Source organism: Notolepis coatsorum (genome assembly GCF_963971535.1).
Source record: "Notolepis coatsorum genome assembly, chromosome: 5".
NCBI lineage: Eukaryota > Metazoa > Chordata > Actinopteri > Aulopiformes > Paralepididae > Notolepis > Notolepis coatsorum.
In genome coordinates, this window is record NC_140169.1 from 114307326 (window position 1) to 114332235 (window position 24910).

Sequence of the window (24910 nt, forward strand, 5' to 3'; positions counted from 1 at the left end):
ATTGTTATTGCTGTTACTGTCCTGTGATGTCTTGTTTATTATTATTGTTACTGTATTGTGTTGTGTCTTGTTTCATGTGGAAAAATAAAAATAAATAAAGATTTTATCACAAAAGAAAGAACTTGTGGATTTTAATTGTCTCTCTCTCTAACTGGAAAACGGCGCCAACTGACGTGATACTCTCTCTCCTAGCCACGCACAAACTGCCTCCCCAAAGATGGCCCCTTAAGCAACCCAAAACTAAACAGTCTCCCATAATGCAACACTCTTAAAGTGAAACCGTACAATTGCAACATTACTCCAGTGATATTTATTTCAATAACATAATACTGCACAAGTTTGCATCAGCATAGATTTATGCATAGTTTTCTTTCTGAAAATATTGTACACATAAACATTTTTTTCTCTCCAAATAATCTCTTTATACTTTCACATAGCCTACACTCCATTAGCCTATGACATTCTGATAGTCCTTCGTTATTTTATTTCCAAGATTTTACAGGATGTCTTTGTCTGTAGGCTATTTACATATTTTATATATATATTCTTTTGATATGTTCAATAAATTAGGATCTCCGGAAAAGGATCCGTGGAAATCAAAGCAAATGCACTGCAACGCTTGATGACTCTGAATGTCACTGAAAACACCTGCACACACGACAAGACTGTCCACTGTCATCACTATGATTGCATTCAAAACTAGGGGAACAGGGGAGGTTCCGCGGGGAAAATGAAACCTCAGCAAATTATTGCACCACGGACATGGAGGCCTATGATCTCTTATGATTTAGCTGCAAATTCAGAGAGAGAGAAAATACAAAAACTGAGAATGAGAGCGCAAGCCTGCAATATTTTGGCAATTTCTGAATTGTCTGCCTGAAGAAAAGGTTCCTTAAAAATGACTGAAATAATAACCGAGGCCCAAAGGTACTGTTACTTTTTTTTTCTTTTTTACTCAAACCGTCATCCCACATTAATCAGCCTATACAACCCAATAGTCCAAAGTCAGGCCGATATACTGTACGTTTATAAATCAAAGATTCGGTCCACATCGGAACACCTCCCCACATGTGGTGCGTCAGGCCTTGTTGGAGATCGAGAGAAGGGCAAGTCATTTAATCAGGTTGACTTTGTCGCTATTTGGGGTCCTCTTCTTCACTACACGTTCTTGTACACTGTGCAGCCTCTGGGGAGTTGTGGCTGGTGTTTGGGTTCCCCTTCACTACATGTTCTTGTACATGGAGCGGTCTCTGGGGAGCTGTGGTGGCTGGGTCGCCGTCAGTTTGAGGTGGAAGTGGTACACGGTGAGCGTGATGATGATGATGAGTGCGAGGATGAAGCCTAGAACCAGGGGAAGGGTTTCCTCCAGGCGCTCTCTCTGGTCGGTGATACATTTATAGGCTGCAAGAGGGTAAGAAACACACAGCGTAGAGGTAAGAGAGAGAGAGAGAGAGAGAGAGAGAGAGAGAGAGAGAGAGAGAGAGAGAGAGAGAGAGAGAGAGAGAGAGAGAGAGAGAGAGAGAGAGAGAGAGAGAGAGAGAGAGAGAGAGAGAGAGAATGCACAGGCATTGTCTGGGTTTTTGTATCAAATCAACTGTTACTGATCAACTTCATCTGTCAAATGAGCTCAGTAGAACATTCATGCACCTGCTGCCTTTTGTGTGGCCTCCCTCTTGTAGCCTATTCATACAGTCTCTTTCACTTAAAAGTGCACCTTTCTTTTATGAACACAACCATGTAAAACACACACACACACACTTAGAACCCTTTTTGAATGTGGTTGTGTGAATTGTGTCAAAACCAGTGGCGGCTGGCCGATAGTGGGCGCTAGAGCGCCGCCCTCCCTGGTTAAAAGAGAGAAGAATAAGAATTTTTTATTTCTGGTTAGGTAGTTATTCTTCGAAGTTGGTTAAGGTTAGAGTTTGTCTTAGAGCGTGACGGCAAGTTCTTTCGATGGTTAAGCTTAGGCACTCTTTCAAAGTTGGTTAAGGTTAGAGTTTGTCTTAGAGCAGGGCGATAGAACACCAGGTAGTTTGCACTGCAGGCTGTTCGATGCTGTTGTGTTGTGGTGCCTAACAAGAAGCTATTTGGATGCAGTCTACTAGTCTGGACAGTGGATATTTCAGACAGTGTTGGATCTAACTAAATAGATTTATATGGACACTTTTATGGAAAGTTCAAGCCTGGAGTCTGGACCACAAAGCTTCTCGAACTAGGGTAGGCTATACTCTGTCTCAACTGGTTTGACAACAAACAACAACACGCTATAATGGCTAGCTGAATGCTGTCTGGACAGTGGATATATACATCAACAGTCTGGACAGTGGACATATACATCAACAGTCTGGACAGTGGACATATACATCAACAGCCTGGACATATCAAGCCCTCCTGGACCGCGTTTAAACTAAACAAAGTGAGTTGCGGTCTCTCTCTCTCTCTCTCTCTCTCTCTCTCTCTCTCTCTCTCTCTCTCCCTCTCTCTCTCTCTCTCTCTCTCTCTCTCTCTCTCTCTCTCTCTCTCTCGCTCGCTCGCTCGCTCGCTCTCTCTCAATCTCTCTCTCTCTCTCTCTCGCTCGCTCGCTCTCTCTCTCTCTCGCTCTCTCTATGCTGTGTTATTGTTGAACTAACTAATTAATTTCGTCGCGGGTGGATCATAATCAACCAGACAATGAATGGTAACTTGTTTAAAATGACAAGATATACATATGTGTTCATTTATTATTGTATTGATCAGAGAGAGAGTGGAGTTTCTTTTGGATTTAAAATAAGTGGATTATGGCTTGTTCAATATCGTCTATGTTTGAATGAATGACTGAATGAATGAAAACTTTATTTAACAGATTGCAGAATGGGTACAATACAGTACGGCTCAATACATACAATTGTTAAGGGGATGCAGACCAGAGAAAGACGTTTGTCTTGTTTACATCAGGGTCCCCCATTTTCGATTCATATCGATAGTTTAATAGCTAGCCTTGGCTCGTTTAACAATATGCAAAATATGTGTACAGCCCTGTACTCATACTGAAGTTATTCTTGGTATATACTACACATACAGTACTAGGTCTGATTGTGTAACGAATCAATTCCACGTCGCGCTGTGTGTGAGTGAGAGAGAGAGAGAGCGAGAAAGAGAGAGAAGGAGAGATAGAGGGGGATACTAATTAATTCCGCCCCCCCCCGTGAAGAATTCACCACTGGTCAAAACATTATGTGGATGGTTGAAACTGAATGAATGGCAGTGTGTGTGTGTGTGTGTGTGTGTGTGTGTGTGTGTGTGTGTGTGTGTGTGTGTGTGTGTGTGTGTGTGTGTGTGTGCGTACATGCATACGCATGTGTGTTTGTTCATGTGTGTTTGTTCATATGTGCATGCTTGTGTGCATGTCGAAGGGAGGGGGGTATAGTATCTGTTTAACAGCAATGGCTATATCTTCCTTAAAAGCATATCACAGTATATAGTTTACAGCAGAGCAAAGACACTGCTCCCTGCAAGGTGATTGGCTCTAGAGGATGACCAGCTGCCTAGCTAGAGTATACGTCTATAAAAGCTGCATTGAGGGAAAGGATGTAACCAAACTCATACAATACTAATCTCTCTCTCTCTCTCTCTCTCTCTCTCTCTCTCTCTCTCTCTCTCTCTCTCTCTCTCTCTATATATATATGTATGTCTCTCTCTGTCCCCCCTCTCTCTGCAGCCCTGCTCTTCATGCTGCAGCAGTAACCCCCCAGAGAGGCGTGCGTGCGTGCGTGCGCGCGTGCGTGCGTGCGTGCGTGCGTGCATGCGTGCGTGCGTGCGTGTGTGTGTGTGCGTGTGTGGCTCTCACTCTCCAAGCATTCAAATCTAGCTGCAGGGTTGTAATACAGTGTGATGTAATATCTCCAACACCACAATGACTCATCATCATCATCATCGTCATCGTCATCGTCATCATCATCATCATCATCATCATCATCATCATCATCATCACCATCACCACCACTATATCACCATTAAGTAGTCAGCTCTTCTGTTTTGGAGATGTGTGTGAGTGACAGGTCTATGAGTGGCAAATGAAACGCTGACTCCTCAAATTATGTAGTGTTGGTTCGTAGTGCTGTTTTTAGAATGCAGTGTGGTTCTTAGTGCTTTAGGATATAGTATGGTTCTTAGTAGGGATGTTCGATATTGGCTTTTTTACCGATATCCAATATACCGATATTGTCCAACTCTTAATTTCCGATACCGATATCAATCGATACCGATATATGCAGGGTTTCCCCCTCCCAAAAAACGGAATAATTTCAGGTTAACATTAACATTACATATCTCTTGTCGTGGAATTAACACAACATTATGCATACTTTTCACAATAAATAAAATAATAATTTGTTCTTACTTGCTTGCCTGGGTAAATAAATGTTAAATAAATGTAAAAAAATAAAAATCTAAACCGATAATTTCTGATATTACATTTTAATGCCAATATCGGTAAGCCGATAATATCGGACATCCCTAGTTCTTAGTGCTGTTTTTAGTATGCAGCGTGGTTCTTAGTGTTTTTTAGTATGCAGCATGGTTCTTAGTGCTGTTTTTAGTATGCAGTGTAGTTCTTAGTGCTGTTTTAGTATGCAGTGTAGTTCTTAGTGCTGTTTTTGGTATGCAGTGTAGTTCTTAGTACTGTTTTTAGTATGCAGTGTAGTTCTTAGTGCTGTTTTTAGTATGCAGCATGGTTCTTAGTGCTGTTTTTAGTATGCAGCATGGTTCTTAGTACTGTTTTTAGTATGCAGCATGGTTCTTAGTACTGTTTTTAGTATGCAGCATGGTTCTTAGTGCTGTTTTTAGTATGCAGCATGGTTCTTAGTACTGTTTTTAGTATGCAGCATGGTTCTTAGTGCTGTTTTAGTATGTAGTATGGTTCTTAGTACTGTTTTTAGTATGCAGCGTGGTTCTTAGTACTGTTTTTAGTATGCAGCGTGGTTCTTAGTACTGTTTTTAGTATGCAGCATGGTTCTTAGTGCTTTAGTATGTAGTATGGTTCTTAGTACTGTTTTTAGTATGTAGTATGGTTCTTAGTACTGTTTTTAGTATGCAGCATGGTTCTTAGTACTGTTTTAGTATGCAGCGTGGTTCTTAGTGCTGTTTTTAGTATGCAGCATGGTTCTTAGTACTGTTTTTAGTATGCAGCATGGTTCTTAGTGCTGTTTTTAGTATGCAGCATGGTTCTTAGTGCTGTTTTTAGTATGTAGTATGGTTCTTAGTACTGTTTTTAGTATGCAGCGTGGTTATTAGTACTGTTTTAGTATGTAGTATGGTTCTTAGTACTGTTTTAGTATGTAGTATGGTTCTTAGTACTGTTTTTAGTATGCAGCATGGTTCTTAGTACTGTTTTTAGTATGCAGCGTGGTTCATAGTGCTGTTTTTAGTATGCAGCATGGTTCTTAGTACTGTTTTTAGTATGCAGCATGGTTCTTAGTGCTGTTTTTAGTATGCAGCATGGTTCTTAGTGCTTTAGTATGCAGTATGGTTCTTAGTACTGTTTTTAGTATGCAGCATGGTTCTTAGTACTGTTTTTAGTATGCAGCATGGTTCTTAGTGCTTAAGTATGTAGTATGGTTCTTAGTACTGTTTTAGTATGCAGTGTGGTTCTTAGTGCTTTAGTATGTAGTATGGTTCTTAGTACTGTTTTTAGTATGCAGTGTGGTTCTTAGTACTGTTTTTAGTATGCAGTGTGGTTCTTAGTGTTTTAGTATGTAGTATGGTTCTTAGTACTGTTTTTAGTATGCAGTGTGGTTCTTAGTACTGTTTTTAGTATGCAGTGTGGTTCTTAGTACTGTTTTTAGTATGCAGCATGGTTCTTAGTACTGTTTTAGTATGCAGTGTGGTTCTTAGTACTATTTTTAGTATGCAGTGTGGTTCTTAGTACTGTTTTTAGTATGCAGCATGGTTCTTAGTACTGTTTTTAGTATGCAGCATGGTTCTTAGTACTGTTTTAGTATGCAGTGTGGTTCTTAGTGCTGTTTACAGTATGCAGCATGGTTCTTAGTACTGTTTTTAGTATGCAGCGTGGTTCTTATTACTGTTTTTAGTATGCAGCATGGTTCTTAGTGCTTTAGTATGTAGTATGGTTCTTAGTACTGTTTTTAGTATGCAGCGTGGTTCTTAGTGCTGTTTTTAGTATGTAGTATGGTTCTTAGTACTGTTTATAGTATGCAGCGTGGTTCTTAGTACTGTTTTTAGTATGCAGCATGGTTCTTAGCGCTGTTTTTAGTATGCAGCCTGGTTCTTAGTGCTGTTTTAGTATGCAGCATGGTTCTTAGTGCTGTTCTTTGTATGCAGAATGGTTCTTAGTGCTGTTTTTAGTATGCAGCATGGTTCTTAGTGCTGTTTTTAGTATGCAGCATGGTTCTTAGTGCTTTAGTATGTAGTATGGTTCTTAGTACTGTTTTTAGTATGCAGCATGGTTCTTAGTACTGTTTTTTGTATGCAGCATGGTTCTTAGTACTGTTTTTAGTATGCAGCATGGTTCTTAGTGCTTTAGTATGTAGTATGGTTCTTAGTACTGTTTTTAGTATGCAGTGTGGTTCTTAGTACTGTTTTTAGTATGTAGTATGGTTCTTAGTGCTGTTTTTAGTATGCAGTGTGGTTCTTATTGCTTTAGTATGCAGCGTGGTTCTTAGTACTGTTTTTAGTATGAAACATGGTTCTTAGTACTGTTTTTAGTACGCAGTGTGGTTCTTAGTGCTGTTTTTAGTATGCAGCGTGGTTCTTAGTACTGTTTTTAGTATGCAGCATGGTTCTTAGTACTGTTTTTAGTATGCAGTGTGGTTCTTAGTGCTGTTTTTAGTATGCAGCGTGGTTCTTAGTACTGTTTTTAGTATGCAGTATGGTTCTTAGTGCTTTAGTATGTAGTATGGTTCTTAGTACTGTTTTTAATATGCAGTGTGGTTCTTAGTGCTTTAGTATGTAGTATGGTTCTTAGTACTGTTTTTAGTATGCAGTGTGGTTCTTAGTGCTGTTTTTAGTATGCAGTATGGTTCTTAGTACTGTTTTTAGTATGCAGCGTGGTTCTTAGTACTGTTTTTAGTATGCAGTATGGTTCTTAGTACTGTTTTTAGTATGCAGTGTGGTTCTTAGTACTGTTTTTAGTATGCAGCATGGTTCTTAGTGCTTTAGTATGTAGTATGGTTCTTAGTACTGTTTTTAGTATGCAGCATGGTTCTTAGTGCTGTTTTAGTATGCAGCATGGTTCTTAGTACTGTTTTTAGTATGCAGCATGGTTCTTAGTGCTGTTTTTAGTATGCAGTGTGGTTCTTAGTGCTGTTTTTAGTATGCAGCGTGGTTCTTAGTACTGTTTTTAGTATGCAGCATGGTTCTTAGTACTGTTTTTAGTATGCAGCATGGTTCTTAGTGCTGTTTTTAGTATGCAGTGTGGTTCTTAGTGCTGTTTTTAGTATGCAGCGTGGTTCTTAGTACTGTTTTTAGTATGCAGCATGGTTCTTAGTACTGTTTTTAGTATGCAGTGTGGTTCTTAGTACTGTTTTTAGTATGCAGTATGGTTCTTAGTGCTTTAGTATGTAGTATGGTTCTTAGTACTGTTTTTAATATGCAGTGTGGTTCTTAGTGCTTTAGTATGTAGTATGGTTCTTAGTACTGTTTTTAGTATGCAGTGTGGTTCTTAGTGCTGTTTTTAGTATGCAGTGTGGTTCTTAGTACTGTTTTTAGTATGCAGCGTGGTTCTTAGTACTGTTTTTAGTATGCAGTGTGGTTCTTAGTACTGTTTTTAGTATGCAGCATGGTTCTTAGTGCTTTAGTATGTAGTATGGTTCTTAGTACTGTTTTTAGTATGCAGCATGGTTCTTAGTGCTGTTTTAGTATGCAGCATGGTTCCTAGTGCTGTTTTTAGTATGCAGCATGGTTCTTAGTGCTGTTTTTAGTATGCAGCATGGTTCATAGTGCTGTTTTAGTATGCAGCATGGTTCTTAGTGCTGTTTTTAGTATGCAGCATGGTTCTTAGTGCTGTTTTTAGTATGCAGCATGGTTCTTAGTGCTGTTTTAGTATGCAGCATGGTTCTTAGTGCTGTTTTTAGTATGCAACATGGTTCTTAGTGCTGTTTTTAGTATGCAGCGTGGTTCTTAGTACTGTTTTTAGTATGCAGCATGGTTCTTAGTACTGTTTTTAGTATGCAGCATGGTTCTTAGTGCTGTTTTTAGTATGCAGTGTGGTTCTTAGTGCTGTTTTTAGTATGCAGCGTGGTTCTTAGTACTGTTTTTAGTATGCAGCATGGTTCTTAGTACTGTTTTTAGTATGCAGTGTGGTTCTTAGTGCTGTTTTTAGTATGCAGCGTGGTTCTTAGTACTGTTTTTAGTATGCAGTATGGTTCTTAGTGCTTTAGTATGTAGTATGGTTCTTAGTACTGTTTTTAATATGCAGTGTGGTTCTTAGTGCTTTAGTATGTAGTATGGTTCTTAGTACTGTTTTTAGTATGCAGTGTGGTTCTTAGTGCTGTTTTTAGTATGCAGTGTGGTTCTTAGTACTGTTTTTAGTATGCAGCGTGGTTCTTAGTACTGTTTTTAGTATGCAGTGTGGTTCTTAGTACTGTTTTTAGTATGCAGCATGGTTCTTAGTGCTTTAGTATGTAGTATGGTTCTTAGTACTGTTTTTAGTATGCAGCATGGTTCTTAGTGCTGTTTTAGTATGCAGCATGGTTCCTAGTGCTGTTTTTAGTATGCAGCATGGTTCTTAGTGCTGTTTTTAGTATGCAGCATGGTTCATAGTGCTGTTTTAGTATGCAGCATGGTTCTTAGTGCTGTTTTTAGTATGCAGCATGGTTCTTAGTGCTGTTTTTAGTATGCAGCATGGTTCTTAGTGCTGTTTTAGTATGCAGCATGGTTCTTAGTGCTGTTTTTAGTATGCAACATGGTTCTTAGTGCTGTTTTAGTATGCAGCATGGTTCTTAGTGCTGTTTTTAGTATGCAGCATGGTTCATAGTGCTGTTTTTAGTATGCAGCATGGTTCTTAGTGCTGTTTTTAGTATGCAGCGTGGTTCTTAGTACTGTTTTTAGTATGCAGCGTGGTTCTTCGTACTGTTTTAGTATGCAGCATGGTTCTTAGTGATTTAGTATGTAGTATGGTTCTTAGTACTTTTTTTAGTATGCAGTGTGGTTCTTAGTGCTTTAGTATGTAGTATGGTTCTTAGTACTGTTTTTAGTATGCAGTGTGGTTCTTAGTACTGTTTTTAGTATGCAGTGTGGTTCTTAGTGCTTTAGTATGTAGTATGGTTCTTAGTACTGTTTTTAGTATGCAGTGTGGTTCTTAGTGCTGTTTTTAGTATGCAGCGTGGTTCTTAGTACTGTTTTTAGTATGCAGCATGGTTCTTAGTACTGTTTTTAGTATGCAGTGTGGTTCTTAGTGCTGTTTTTAGTATGCAGCGTGGTTCTTAGTACTGTTTTAGTATGCAGTGCTTTAGTATGTAGTATGGTTCTTATTACTGTTTTTAGTATGCAGTGTGGTTCTTAGTGCTTTAGTATGTAGTATGGTTCTTAGTACTGTTTTTAGTATGCAGTGTGGTTCTTAGTGCTGTTTTTAGTATGCAGTATGGTTCTTAGTACTGTTTTTAGTATGCAGCGTGGTTCTTAGTACTGTTTTTAGTATGCAGTATGGTTCTTAGTACTGTTTTTAGTATGCAGCGTGGTTCTTAGTACTGTTTTTAGTATGCAGCATGGTTCTTAGTGCTTTAGTATGTAGTATGGTTCTTAGTGCTGTTTTTAGTATGCAGCATGGTTCTTAGTGCTGTTTTTAGTATGCAGCATGGTTCTTAGTGCTGTTTTTAGTATGCAGCATGGTTCATAGTGCTGTTTTAGTAAGCAGCATGGTTCTTAGTGCTGTTTCTAGTATGCAGCATGGTTCTTAGTGCTGTTTTTAGTATGCAGCATGGTTCTTAGTGCTGTTTTAGTATGCAGCATGGTTCTTAGTGCTGTTTTTAGTATGCAGCATGGTTCTTAGTGCTGTTTTAGTATGCAGCATGGTTCTTAGTGCTGTTTTTAGTATGCAGCATGGTTCATAGTGCTGTTTTTAGTATGCAGCATGGTTCTTAGTGCTGTTTTTAGTATGCAGCGTGGTTCTTAGTACTGTTTTTAGTATGCAGCGTGGTTCTTCGTACTGTTTTAGTATGCAGCATGGTTCTTAGTGATTTAGTATGTAGTATGGTTCTTAGTACTTTTTTTAGTATGCAGTGTGGTTCTTAGTGCTTTAGTATGTAGTATGGTTCTTAGTACTGTTTTTAGTATGCAGTGTGGTTCTTAGTGCTGTTTTTAGTATGCAGTGTGGTTCTTACTGCTTTAGTATGTAGTATGGTTCTTAGTACTGTTTTTAGTATGCAGTGTGGTTCTTAGTGCTGTTTTTAGTATGCAGTATGGTTCTTAGTACTGTTTTTAGTATGCAGTGTGGTTCTTAGTACTGTTTTTAGTATGCAGCATGGTTCTTAGTACTGTTTTTAGTATGCAGCATGGTTCTTAGTGATTTAGTATGTAGTATGGTTCTTAGTACTTTTTTTAGTATGCAGTGTGGTTCTTAGTGCTTTAGTATGTAGTATGGTTCTTAGTACTGTTTTTAGTATGCAGTGTGGTTCTTAGTACTGTTTTTAGTATGCAGTGTGGTTCTTAGTGCTTTAGTATGTAGTATGGTTCTTAGTACTGTTTTAGTATGCAGTGTGGTTCTTAGTGCTGTTTTTAGTATGCAGCGTGGTTCTTAGTACTGTTTTTGCAGCATGGTTCTTAGTGCTGTTTTTAGTATGCAGCATGGTTCTTAGTACTGTTTTTAGTATGCAGTGTGATTCTTAGTACTGTTTTTAGTATGCAGTGTGATTCTTAGTACTGTTTTTAGTATGCAGTGTGATTCTTAGTACTCTTTTTAGTATACAGTGTGGTTCTTAGTACTGTTTTTAGTATGCAGTGTGGTTCTTAGTACTGTTTTTAGTATGCAGTGTGGTTCTTTGTACTTTAATATCCAGTATGGTTCTTATTGCTGTTTTAGTATGCTTTAAAAAAAATTACCTTACACATATTCATATTTACAATTGACTTCATATAGTTCAACCTGTACATTATTGCATACAGTTTACATATAACATATAATGTTACTGTAGGTCAGGGTGGTGAGTAGCTAGCTAGCTAGCTTAGCTCTATTCTTATGTTTCGTTACCTAAATGTCGGTGCTTCAACATCTAAGGGATGCAACCTTTTCACCACATAAGCTGTGCCTTTTCTCCACTGACATATTTCCCTTTCCCTAAGGTGAATGGGGTGTCACGTTGTTGGGTCACTGACTTAGCAGTAGGCTGGCTACTAACGTTAGCGTTACTACTAATCTGCAGACATTCGATCTGCGTTCATCCCCATAGACCTGATCGCTGTTTACAAACATACCGTGTTCGAACCAATCAGCAATACCAACTGAGTCACGTGACTAAGTTGCCCACTACCTGCGCAATTGAGAAACCATGACACTCCCCTGACTAAAAGTTGTTTCAAACGAAAATGGCTGGATGTCATTTTGCCAAATCAGCATGGCTGTGAGTGTGAGTCTTTCACCTTTTACATATCTAGCTTTGGCATGGATTGATTATTTAGAATGCTAGCATGGATAACAAATGCAAATATATTGTAGTCTGCCCCGTTGTTCTGACCAGGATTACGTTCCTTTTGCCCACTTGATGGGCGCGCACACTGAGTCTGACGCATACAGCGAACAGGTCTATATAGTCCAGAATTGTCAAGAAAGTTGATTCAACAATCCTTTTTCTACAGAACAAGGGGAAGTTGGCTTTGTTTCTATACAGAAAGCCAAGCCTTTGTTGCAATTTGCTAGTAAGGTTACCGACGTTGTGAATTTGTCATCGAGCCAGATTCCCAGATGTTTGTATTCTGTGACCCTTTCCATATTTGATCCATTTACAGTTAAAATATGTATGTTATCATAGTCTATGTTTTGTGATATTAAGAATTAAAAGAAAGCTGCACCTTCTTCATAGCTAACTGAGCTGTGTCAGTAATACAGTATATAATTGTATCATCTGCATATAAATGGGCCTGACAATCATCCAATAAGGAGACATTATAATTTATATAAATGGTAAAGAGGACTGAACCCAGGATTGAACCTTGTGGGTCACTCTGTAAGAATTCTGATTGGGCATTTCCGGACTTCACACACTGACATCTTTCAAATGAATTATTCTGAAACCAGTCCCAGGCTTTTCTACCCATACCAATACTATATCATTATTTTTGTATTTAGTGGGGTTCTTAGTGGTGTTTTAGTATTTAGTGTGATTCTTAGTGATGTTTTAGTATTTAGTGTGATTCTTAGTGGTGTTTTAGTATTTAGTGTGGTTTTTAGTGGTGTTTTTAGTAGGGATGTCCGATATTATCGGCCGACCGATATTATCGGCCGATATCGGCAGTAAAATGTGATATCGGAAAATATCGGTATCGGTTTAAAAACAAAAAAAAACAATAACAATATTTGTTATATATATATCCAGTGAAATTATTAGTTACCTGAAATTATTCAGTTTTTTGGACGGGGAAACCCTGCATATATCGGTATCGGTTGATATCGGTTGATATCGGTATCGGAAATTAAGGGTTGGACAATATCGGAATATCCGTATCGGTAAAAAAGCCAATATCGAGCATACCTAGTTTTTAGTATTTATTGTGGTTCTTAATGGTGTCTTTAGTATTTAGTGTGGTTCTTATTGGTGTTTTAGTATTTAGTGTGGTTCTTAGTAGGGATGTCCCGATCGCATTTTTGTGCTCCCGATCCGATCCCGATCATGTGATTTTGAGTATCTGCCGATACCGATCTTTCCCGATCCGATCTTTCACATTAGTAACCAATTTGACGCATTTTTGTCAGAAACTGGAGAAGCGAGACAAGCCCCTGTGTTGCCTCAATAGCCCCGCCTCGAGCGCGGTGGCTCACCTTACATTCATCCTGAGCCCCTTCATACGCTTCATACGAGAAATATTCAAAGTTTCAATCTGTTTGCACATTATTCACAGTGTTCGACTTACGTAATGATTTGCTCCATTTTGGTCTGAAACGCAGACGATAATCCCCACAAAGCGAATAACGACATAGCTCCGCGGTTAACAACAGCTGAACAGCAACAATGAAATGCCCCCACACTGCAGACACTAACTAAAACATGAATGTCATCATGACACAAAATCATACCGAAAACACTCATAAACCAGCAGCCAATTAATTTGAGTAAATCAGGACTCACCACTTCACTGTTGATGAACGTCACATCAGCAACAAAAACCTCTTGCATTGAACAACGTTAACAAAACTTCGCCAACCGGCTAAATCAAAGAACAAACAACAAATGAACCACTCCGGTCCGCTGTTCATTTGCTGGCGCTGTGGATGAAAATAATTACATCATCCACCGTTGATGGCTTCAGCCCTGTTCCCCTCTCCTCGAGCATTCTCCCTGCGGTCAAAATGCTTCTTTCCCAGACGCATTGGGAACTTTCAAAAGCTCTCCCTTTACTATTTTATCTGTTAGCTTATCCATCTTGACTCAGACACGAGGCTCTCCCTCTCTGATCTGATGACAGCACTACTGTTACAAAGGGTCAGATTAAACCGAATATATATATTTATTGCCTGAGATCCCATGTATACTATTTGTATATCGTTTGATATCCCTTGTATATTCCTTGTACAATATGCACTGAATATCCCTTTAGTCTAGCAGGACAGACCATAATATTCATTCCTCTATTGGAAGCGATCCCATGGCGCCAGGTACAGAGTAAAGCCTTGCCCCCTCGAGCTGACTTGAAAGGTACCGACGAGATATGTCTGAACATGCCCGCCTTTCGCCCACGGCTACGAGACCAAGAGGCGACAGAAATGAGATAGGCACTATTTGTCCACCGTGGATATAAATATGGCGCAAGAATACAGAACCCCCCTTGCAGTTCCTCTTCAGTTCGCCTTCAGTTCAGTCTGGTTCAGTTACTAAGTAAAGCCTTACCCACTACGCAACGTGCGGTATAACAGGGCTCGCATGCCCCAAGATAGAGCCTCGTGTTATCCTAAATACGTCTGTTTGTCGTATCGTTCTCTATATATTAGTAAACCTTCATTACGAGTCAAAGACCACGTGAAGGGGGTAATTGTGTGTCTATAATAGAGCACTTATTGCCGCGTGCTAATAGTACAGTAACGTCAAGTTCAGCCGTGCACTACCGCACCGGAGAGGATATCTACACCGGAGCAGCAGCAGCACCACGGAGGACTTACTTACCCCACCGGCAGTGCCACTCTCCGGGCAAGGATTATTCTTCTTCATTGCTTTGACCAAGCTGCTGGAACAGAGAACCGCCTACCCCACTGCTACTGTGGGATTTACACCTGCCCGTGAGACCATCACTCAAGCCTGTCTCTGTCGGAACAGAGGCTCCACGGCTCTCACCTACACGGCGCGCATCCTGGGACCAGGCTGCCTATCCCTGCCGCTCCAGGGGTGACATCACCCCCGTGAACCATTGACTTGCATAGAGCTTTGGCCCCCTCTGCTGGCTTACAACCAGTAGTACACCCTTCCCCAGAGAACCAGATCTAATTACCTTAATATGCACTATTGATTTACCTGCACATTCTATTTGCCTTATAAGCGCATCTAAAGTGACAAAGTAATGTAATCTAATATTCCCCTTTGTGTAATAAATATTGTAAACGAGTATTTTGAGTGGAAAACCTGTTATTGTGCGAGTGTCGTCATCTAGAATACCTTTGTACGGTGTTGGCCAGCAATGTACAAGTCGGTAGTGATTCAATGATATCAGTACTTGATTAATACAGTCAGGGAATTGTACCCCTCAGTTACAATTGGTCCTTCGATAGCCGAGATAATAATTAGCGTAATATTAATATAATATTAATATGGAATTGGCCGATGACGAACACTCCACAAACGGTTCTCCTAAGCTAGATCGCCCGCAGCGCAGACGACAGCCACCTCCCTACCTAGAGGCATACTCTGTCAGTCCAATACCTAGCTTTAAAGGGAAGTTAAACGCCGAAAAAGTAAAAAGTTAAATTATGTCTGACCCTAACAACCAGGTTACCCCGACCACAGAGGCCCTAGTGGGTGCTAATGTAACTGACCAAGCTCACGGTGGGGACCAGGAGGGAACTGACACGACTTTACCCCCAGACACTACCCAAGAAGTAGTCCCCGACCAGCCCCGGGAGGAAGACAACCCTAGAGAGACGCGCACCCAGGAGACGGATCTCCTCGGTACGCAACCGGAGAATGGATCTCCAACAAGTACTGCCGGGAGCCGATCGCCCCGAACGGCGTCTTCCCCCAGCGAGGCGGACAAGATGCTGGCGCAAGCACTCATCGCCACCCTGGCAGCCTCCACCGAACGCGATCGACTTCAAGCGCAACAGACGTGCGAGCGCGAATATTACGCAGGTGAGCGAGAGCGCTTCCAGGCGCAACAAAGGAGCGAAGACGACCGAATAAGACTGGAGACCAGACGCCTCCAGACAGAAGAGAACATCGAGCGAAGCCGCGCCGACGTCGCAAATGCACAGCTCCACGCCGCCCATGCCAGCGCCAATGCCCAGCGCGACGTCGCCAACGCACAGCGCGACGCTGCCCAGGCCAGCGCCAATGCGCAGCGCGACGCCGCCAATGCCCAGCGCGAAGCAGCGCGCGACGCAGCCCATGCCCGGCGCGAGGCAGAGCGCGACCGGCTGCAGGCGGAGCTGATGGACAAACTGGTTGCCATGGCGACACCCCCTCACTCCGCACGGAGCTCCCAGAGGTCGTCAAGACATGGGTCTAGGACACATTCCCCTACCCGACGAAGCGACCCGGGACCCCGCCTACAGGAGGATCCTGTCCACGTCTCCGAACCCCGCCTACAGGAGGAGCCTGTCCACGTCTCCGAACCCCCTCCCCAGCCGGTCCATACGAGACCCAGCAACCGGGTAACGGAACCGGACCACGCCGAGAGACTGAGCAGACGACTCCAGGTCCTAGCAGAGGAAGAGGAGGAGGAAGAGGAGGGGTGTCAAGCCGACCAGCAGCAACGTGCTCTGGCCCAGGAGGCTCAGTACAGCCCCGACCCGCAGCCACGTACTCAGGACCAGGAGGTCCAGTACAGCCCAGAAGTCAGCCCCGAGGCCCTGCGCTACAAACCCCCGACTCAACTCACGGGTGCGTTTGACGCACCGCCAGCCCCGAGGAACAGCACCTGGGTACCCGACCTTCGGTACCCACCAAGTACCAGCCCAAGACGACACGCCAGAGGAGACTCGCCTAGGAGGCCTCTCCCCCAACGCTCACCGATGTATCAGTCACCCACAGCGTCATACATTGCCACGCCGTCAATCCCAGACTTCGTCTATGAGAATCGAGCACAGTACACGGAGCTCCGGATGTGCCTAGAGACAATGATGGTGGATGTCGCTGATGAACGCCACAAGTATGCAATATTACTGAAGCACCTGAAAGTACCGCGAGCGCACAATATAGCGCTGGCCTACGCCTCCTCTTCGACACCATACACAGCGGCCCTTGCAGCGCTGGACCAGAGATATGGACGTATATGGGATTACGTGATAGAAGAGATAAGGCATATTGACCGCCTACCCCCAGCCACAGACAATCGAGCACTGGACGACCTGTCCATCAGAGTGCAGTCCCTGGTAGGGATGCTGGGAGCGCAGAGGGAAAAGGGTAGGCATGAACTATACGCCAACTCAAATGTAGAGAGGATCTTGGAGAAGCTACCGCCCGCCCGACAGGAGCGCTTTAGGCGGCAGAGAGACCACCGAGACCCTAATGGCCCCGAACCGAACCTCCTCGATCTAGCCGACTTCCTGGCGAGAGAAGTCAGCAGCTTACGGCTAGATACATTCGGACGGAGCACCCCTGGCTCCAGAGAAGGAACCAGGAGAATAAATGATGGAAGAAGATCGGTGACTGTTATGCACCAATCAGAGTCAGTACCGCAGCACTCCAACCACAACACCCCCTCGACGAAAGAGGACCAGTGGAAGATCGAGTGCCAGTACTGTGAGGGAGAACATCGGCTCCATCAGTGCGAGGATTTCAAGAAGCTGACCACGGATGATGTGAGCCAGTGGGTCAAGGACCACCGCCGCTGCTTCCGCTGCGCGCGCAGCCACCTAGCAGCTGAGTGCCACCTGAAGAAAAGGTGCAGCAGGTGCGGTGGCACCCACCTGGAGGTCCTGCACGACATCAACAAGCGTCACCCAGGACAACAGAGTGGGCCCGTCGCGGTACTGTACCATGCCGAGGCGGTGGCACCAGCACCGAAGAGCCCCCAGACCGCTCCCTACTGTACCTACTGCGACGGCGGACACTGGCTGGCACAGTGCACCGAATATAAGACACTGAACCCTGTCCAAGTGAACCAGTGGCGCCAGGCGGCCCAGGCGGGCGCCGTTTACCGCGCAGCACGGTGCGGAGCCCACCAAAAGGTCCAAGACAACCAACCAGCAGGAGTGCTCCACATTGACCAGCACAGCGGGACCCCCCGTGTGCTCCTCAAAGTGGTCAGAGTGCTCCTGAGCCACGGGGACAAAGTCATGGACACTTACGCCGTCCTTGATGACGGGTCAGAGAAGACCCTTCTGCTCGCGTCCGCTGCGGCCCAGCTGGGACTGCGGGGGAGCGAGAACCAAATGACGATTCGGACAATAAGGAGAGATTTAAAGACGATAAAGGGCGAGAATGTCTCCTTCACTATCGCAGCAAGCGGGCAGCCAGAGCAACGGTACAAGATCACAAATGCTTTCACCAGCCAAGAAATAGGACTCTCGCAGTACACCTACCCTGTCACCAAGTTGATGGATAAATATGTGCACCTGCGCCAATTACCTATCCCGCTCATGGACGGCGCTACCCCGACCCTGTTGATAGGCTCCGACCATGCAGAACTCATAGTCCCGATAGACCGGGTCCATACAGGACCCAGAGGTTGTCCTGCAGCAGTCGAGACCCGCCTAGGATGGACATTACAAGGGCCCCTCGCTAAATCTCCCAACCGAACAGCAGCCACTAGTTGCCTCCACTCCAGAGAGACAGAAGAAGACACCGGCCTCTCCCCCGTACAGCAGAGGCTATTGACATTAAGCGAGAGGCCCGTGAGAGAACCGTGGGTACCAGAGGGAGTTCGGAACTCCACCCCGCTCAGCTGCGCTTCAGACGTAGCTGACCTCGAACCCAGCACCCCAAGCGACTCCTTGACGGGGCGGCCGGGACCGGCCCCTCCTCACACGGGGTACAGAGCGAACAAGAGAAACAGACGGAGGAGGAGAAAGCACAGCCAAGCCAAGACCAAAGCAGTCTCAGGCCCGCTTCCTCCTAAGCCCCCCTTCATCCCGTCCAGCCGTCATGACCATAGACCAGTCACTACCCCGAGTTGCGTGGCCGGCCGGCTGCGTAAGCAAAGTGACCACTGGTGCCGACGGAAAGGTCAGAGTGGCAGAAGTGCTCGGCCAAGGGCGGATCTACAACCGACCCGTGGCGAGGCTGATCGAGTCGCCAAGGCTCCCCGACTTGCCTAATGACTACCACGACCCCTGACTTTGTGAACTGACCGACCCCTCACAGACATTGAGTAGTGGACAGTGCGGTTAATCTGCCCCTGCTTAGCTAATTAGGTGGGACTAATTAGGGGGCGGCTGTTACAAAGGGTCAGATTAAACCGAATATATATATTTATTGCCTGAGATCCCATGTATACTATTTGTATATCGTTTGATATCCCTTGTATATTCCTTGTACAATATGCACTGAATATCCCTTTAGTCTAGCAGGACAGACCATAATATTCATTCCTCTATTGGAAGCGATCCCATGGCGCCAGGTACCGAGTAAAGCCTTGCCCCCTCGAGCTGACTTGAAAGGTACCGACGAGATATGTCTGAACATGCCCGCCTTTCGCCCACGGCTACGAGACCAAGAGGCGACAGAAATGAGATAGGCACTATTTGTCCACCGTGGATATAAATATGGCGCAAGAATACAGAACCCCCCTTGCAGTTCCTCTTCAGTTCGCCTTCAGTTCAGTCTGGTTCAGTTACTAAGTAAAGCCTTACCCACTACGCAACGTGCGGTATAACAGGGCTCGCATGCCCCAAGATAGAGCCTCGTGTTATCCTAAATACGTCTGTTTGTCGTATCGTTCTCTATATATTAGTAAACCTTCATTACGAGTCAAAGACCACGTGAAGGGGGTAATTGTGTGTCTATAATAGAGCACTTATTGCCGCGTGCTAATAGTACAGTAACGTCAAGTTCAGCCGTGCACTACCGCACCGGAGAGGATATCTACACCGGAGCAGCAGCAGCACCACGGAGGACTTACACCCCACCGGCAGTGCCACTCTCCGGGCAAGGATTATTCTTCTTCATTGCTTTGACCAAGCTGCTGGAACAGAGAACCGCCTACCCCACTGCTACTGTGGGATTTACACCTGCCCGTGAGACCATCACTCAAGCCTGTCTCTGTCGGAACAGAGGCTCCACGGCTCTCACCTACACGGCGCGCATCCTGGGACCAGGCTGCCTATCCCTGCCGCTCCAGGGGTGACATCACCCCCGTGAACCATTGACTTGCATAGAGCTTTGGCCCCCTCTGCTGGCTTACAACCAGTAGTACACCCTTCCCCAGAGAACCAGATCTAATTACCTTAATATGCACTATTGATTTACCTGCACATTCTATTTGCCTTATAAGCGCATCTAAAGTGACAAAGTAATGTAATCTAATATTCCCCTTTGTGTAATAAATATTGTAAACAAGTATTTTGAGTGGAAAACCTGTTATTGTGCGAGTGTCGTCATCTAGAATACCTTTGTACGGTGTTGGCCAGCAATGTACAAGTCGGTAGTGATTCAATGATATCAGTACTTGATTAATACAGTCAGGGAATTGTACCCCTCAGTTACAACTACGTTACGTTACGGCGCTAAAAGAAAAGTGAAAGCAGCCGTTTGTTTTGGCAAATTCTTCTGCTCTGTGCGACAATAAATAAATGAATGATGATATGTAATTTAAAACCAAAACTAAGGCCTCAGTATGAGTTTAGGACGTGAACATGGTCATGTTTGTTGAATAAAAATTTTAAAAAAATTAAGATTTTCCCGTTTTTTTTGTCGATCTTCTGAAAATCATGTGATCGGCCCCCGATCACGTGATTGGATCGGGACATCCCTAGTTCTTAGTGGTGTTTTTAGTATTTAGTGGGGTTCTTAGTGGTGTTTTTAGTATTTAGTGTGGTTCTTAGTGGTGACTTTAGAATTTTGTATGGTTCTTATTGGTGTTTTATTTACTGCGATTCTTAGTGGTGTTTTTAGTATTTAGTGTGGTTCTTAGTGGTGACTTTAGTATTTTGTATGGTTCTTATTGGTGTTTTATTTACTGTGATTCTTAGTGGTGTTTTTAGTATTTAGTGTGGTTCTTAGTGGTGCTTTTAGTATGCAGTGTGGTTCTTAGTTATGTTTTCAGTATGCAGTGTGGTTCTTAGTGGTGCTTTTAGTATGCAGTGTGGTTCTTAGTTATGTTTTCAGTATGCAGTGTGGTTCTTAGTTATGTTTTCAGTATGCAGTGTGGTTCTTAGTGCTGGTATTTAGTGTGGTTCTTAGTGGTGTTTTAGTATTTAGTGTAGTTCATAGTGGCGTTTTTGTATTTTGTATGGTTCTTAGTGGTGTTTTAGTATTTTGTATGGTTCTTAGTGGTGTTTTTAGTATGGTCCTTAGTGGTGCTTTTAGTATGCAGTGTGGTTCTCAGTTATGTTTTCAGTAGTTTAGTATGGTTCTTCTTATAGTGATGTTTTAGTATTTAGTGTGGTTCTCAGTGGGGTTTTTAGTATTTAGTGTGGTTATTGATATTGTCTTTAGTATTTAGTGTGGTTCTCAGTGTTGTTTTTAGTATTTAGTGTGGTTATTGATATTGTCTTTAGTATTTAGTGTGGTTCTCAGTGTTGTTTTTAGTATATAGTATGGCCCTTAGTGGTGCTTTTAGTATGCAGTGTGGTTCTTATGTCTGTTTTCAGTATTTCGTGTGGTTCGTATTGGTGTTTTTACAATTTTGTATGGTTCTTAATGGTGTTTTTAGTATGCAGTGTGTTTCTTACGTTCACTGAATATGAAGTCGGAGCTGATGTCAAAGGGCTGGATCTGAATGTCATACATGTGGACGGTTACGCCTTTCTGATGGTCGGTGGAGATGAGGGTGAGGGTCTGCTGGGCCTGGCACACATAGGAGCGGCCAGCAGGGGTCACCAGAGCTGACAGGCGGTGGGAGCTAGCTGTGTGCTTCCCAGCTGGAGAGAGACACAGAGAAAGACACATATGGACGAATGAAACATGTGTTAGTAAAAAGGGAAAGGGGACCACCTTATACTGTAAATAGGCCATTTTGGTACAATGTTGCAAGAGTGCTCAGTGTGTGTGTGTGTGTGTGTGTGTGTGTGTGTGTGTGTGTGTGTGTGTGTGTGTGTGTGTGTGTGTGTTTGTGTGTGTGTGTGTGTGTGTGTGTAGGTGTGTGTGTGTGTGTAGGTGTGTGTGTGTGTGCGTGTGTGTGTGTGTGTAGGTGTGTGTGTGTGTGTGCGTGTGTGTGTGTGTGTGTGTATGTGTGTGTGTGTGTGTGTGTGTGTGTGTGTGTGTGTGTGTGTGTGTGTGTGTGTGTGTGTGTGTGTGTGTGTGTGTGTGTGTGTGTGTGTGATTGTGTGTATCTGTCTCACAATAACATTCACACATAGAAACAGTGACATCAGAGAGACGGGGGAGAGACAAACAGCTCAAATATAGCATATTAGTGAGGTTATTAAATGTGATTAATATCAGTAGAATAAATTGATGAACTGAATGTTTACTAAATACAAACAGAGCCATGTATCCTAATGCCTTTCACATGCATGGAGCCACTGTAGCAAATGCAGAAATACTATAGTATATAATATAATATAATATAATATAATATAATATAATATATATATATATATATATATATATATATATATATATATATATATATATATATATATATATATATATATATATATATATATATATATATATATATATATATATATATATATATATATATATATATATATATATATATATATATATATTATATATATAGCAAAGCCAATAAGTGAAAATGATTTAAAAATGAAATAGCCCAAAGAAACCGTAATTTCCTCAAAAATTATTTTGAAATGATAAAAAGGCAGTTATTTCTAAAATATACAAATATTTTCAACTTCAACGGATTAATTTGGGTTATGCCAGCAAGAGGGTCTGACTATAGCTAAACATGTTTTAGACGGATTCTCTTTGCATTCCATCGATTTATTTCACCAAATAGGATACATAATAATAATAATTGTCACATTATTATTATTATTATTATTATTATTATTATTATTATTATTATTATTATTATTATTATTATTATTATTATTATTATTATTATTATTATTATTATTATTATTATTATTATTATTATTATTATTGTTATTATAATTAATAATAATGTTTGCTCATTATAGGCCATTAAGATACAAATGCACACCCCTCTCCTAAATCATTATTATCCTTAAAACAAAAGCTAAAATCATGGTAAATATAGTTAGCAATATGAATCATCACTTATCCCAGTTCTGTGTAAATGTGTGTTGGGGGGGGGGGGGGGCAGAATATGCTGAGTAGGTTATGGACTATAGCTACTCACGGTTGTAAGCATTGTTGAAATGCGATGTCTCCGCGGTGTCGTAAACGAATTGGACCTTACTAATCTTCCACACTTGGGTGCCTTTGTCACGGAATTCCTGCAACGCACACAAATACACACATACATACACACATACACACACACATACACCCACACACACACACTCGCGTCATTCAGTGTTTCTCGTGAGAGGGAACACCCTCAGCAGAGAAGCGAGAGGGGGCATCGTGCGTGGGATGTCCTTATTTATTTAATTGACAAGCAGATTTGGTGTTCATTATGGGGTGTTTCTTTGCCCACCTCAGTGAAGTATATGCGGAGTGTGTAGGCGTTATCCTTCCAGGAGATGTGGATCTCCGAGTCCGTATCCCCACACCTTCCTTCGATGTCGGCGCCAGTGGGGAGAGCCACATACCCGTTTTCTGTTATTAACTAAAGAAATTAGGGGGAAAGGGGGGGGGGGGTACATTTATAAAGAAGAATTAGGATTCAATTCGATCATTATCCGATAACCTTCCATGAACACTGGGGCAGAAGTCAGATGGAGTGTGTATGAGTATTTTACGCACGACCAGACTGTTCCAAATCTAGCGTGGATCAGAAGTATATCCAAATCTAGCTGGAAAACGTACTGGAATACAATGAGGTGTTCCATTTATTATACGCGTGAGTGACTGTGACTTACATTTTGACAAAACAAACATTTTATTCGCGAAAAATCCCTATACACATTTAATCTCCATCTTTACGCACGATAGATCGTCTCGGGTCACGATGAATGTCCAACTTTTGTCCAAACTCTACACGTTCACAAGATACATCTGTTGAGGTAAATATCCGCCTTTAGATTGGACAGCTTGCGAGTCGTGCACCAAAGAAGATGACATTCCTTACATCTATCCCGTTGAGCGCGAGCACGTCGTATGGCACGACGAATTTAACGGCGAATTCCACCATGAGGCAGGTGGTCCCATTCTCCCGGACTGCGAAGATGGCTTTGTCCGGGTTGTTGGACAGACCGGATAGATTCTCTCCTTCCTGCTCGGCCAGAACAATGGACCGGGCCAGAAGACCTGCAGACACAGGGGATGTGGTTAGCAGCACCGTAGAATAGAATAGAATAGAATAGAATAGAATAGAATAGAATAGAATAGAATAGAATAGAATAGAATAACAGATACGACCAGGCGAGTGGAAATTGTAGTTAATATAGCCTATACGGATTACTTGAAATAGAGGTATTGGTGGGAATTGGGGTCGGCATAGCGACTTGTCTTAGTGCCAAAGGGGTTACAGACAGGGCACTCACTTCAAACATGCAGAATCAGCCAAACGCGCCCGAGTATCCTGCGCTCATATGAGTGACCACCGAAGTTGTATTCTGAATGCCATTATCTCCTCACGCCAACGTGAGAATTAGGTTAGAACACACTGGAGTCTAAAACCTGCAGTATGGGGACTTGTATGGTATTCCATTGGATGTGGTGAAATACAGCACAGCAGTACAATAGACGTGTCCAATTCAAACGCAGACAACGGCTTGAATGACACATTGCTGCTATGAGGCTATTGCCAAATTTATATTCACAACATAATATGAGGGGGTACTATAGGTGGGCTATGCACACTCAACAGGAATATATAGACACACACGCGCACACACGCACACACGCACACACACACACACACACACACACACACACACACACACACACACACTGCAGTGAGGAAGTCACGATACTGATTCACAAACACATCCCTGCACCCACTTTCACCCACGATGTGCTTACCAAACACACAGAGCAGAACCAGGGCGCTCTCCGAGGTCCTGAAACCGAGCCGTTCCATCGCCATCAGGTTCCCGGCGCTAAAACGGCTAACTGACGGGCAGCCTGTGCTGAACCCACGAAGAGAGAGAGGAGAGAAGGAAGGGAGGAAGGAAGGAAGAAAAGACAGAGGGAGGGGGCGAGAGAGAGAGAGAGAGAGAGAGAGAGAGAGGGAGGAGGGATGCCTCTGCTCAGCGCTCTGGAGTCACGCTCAGATCATTGCGAATGCAGCAAATTTCTCCAGGTGGACGTGAGATAGCATCCGGTTTGCGCCGCATAAAACCGTCTCCTGCGTC

The 24910-nt window shown here is 42.9% G+C and overlaps 1 protein-coding gene across 1 annotated transcript; it reads right to left on the bottom strand.

The window, feature by feature from the left end:
* Window positions 1–408: 408 nt before the first annotated feature.
* On the bottom strand, window positions 409–24910 carry lamp5 (lysosomal associated membrane protein family member 5). Its single transcript, XM_084313903.1, has 6 exons — window positions 24579–24910; window positions 23683–23861; window positions 23089–23220; window positions 22789–22885; window positions 21185–21373; window positions 409–1401 (listed from the first exon to the last, which is right to left on the bottom strand). Exons 1-6 carry the CDS (start codon window positions 24640–24642, stop codon window positions 1223–1225), a joined length of 840 nt encoding a protein of 279 aa, XP_084170029.1. The 5' UTR covers window positions 24643–24910; the 3' UTR covers window positions 409–1222.

Bases quoted from the DNA above. Each gene is read 5' to 3' on its own strand.
- lamp5 (XM_084313903.1), bottom strand. From the start codon at position 24,642: ATGGCGATGGAACGGCTCGGTTTCAGGACCTCGGAGAGCGCCCTGGTT. The intron at 23,221-23,682 runs GTAAGGAATGTC...TAATTTCTTTAG, and splicing joins TCGCGCTCAACGGGATAGAT to TTAATAACAGAAAACGGGTA. The intron at 21,374-22,788 runs GTGAGTAGCTAT...GTCTCTCTCCAG, and splicing joins TTTCAACAATGCTTACAACC to CTGGGAAGCACACAGCTAGC.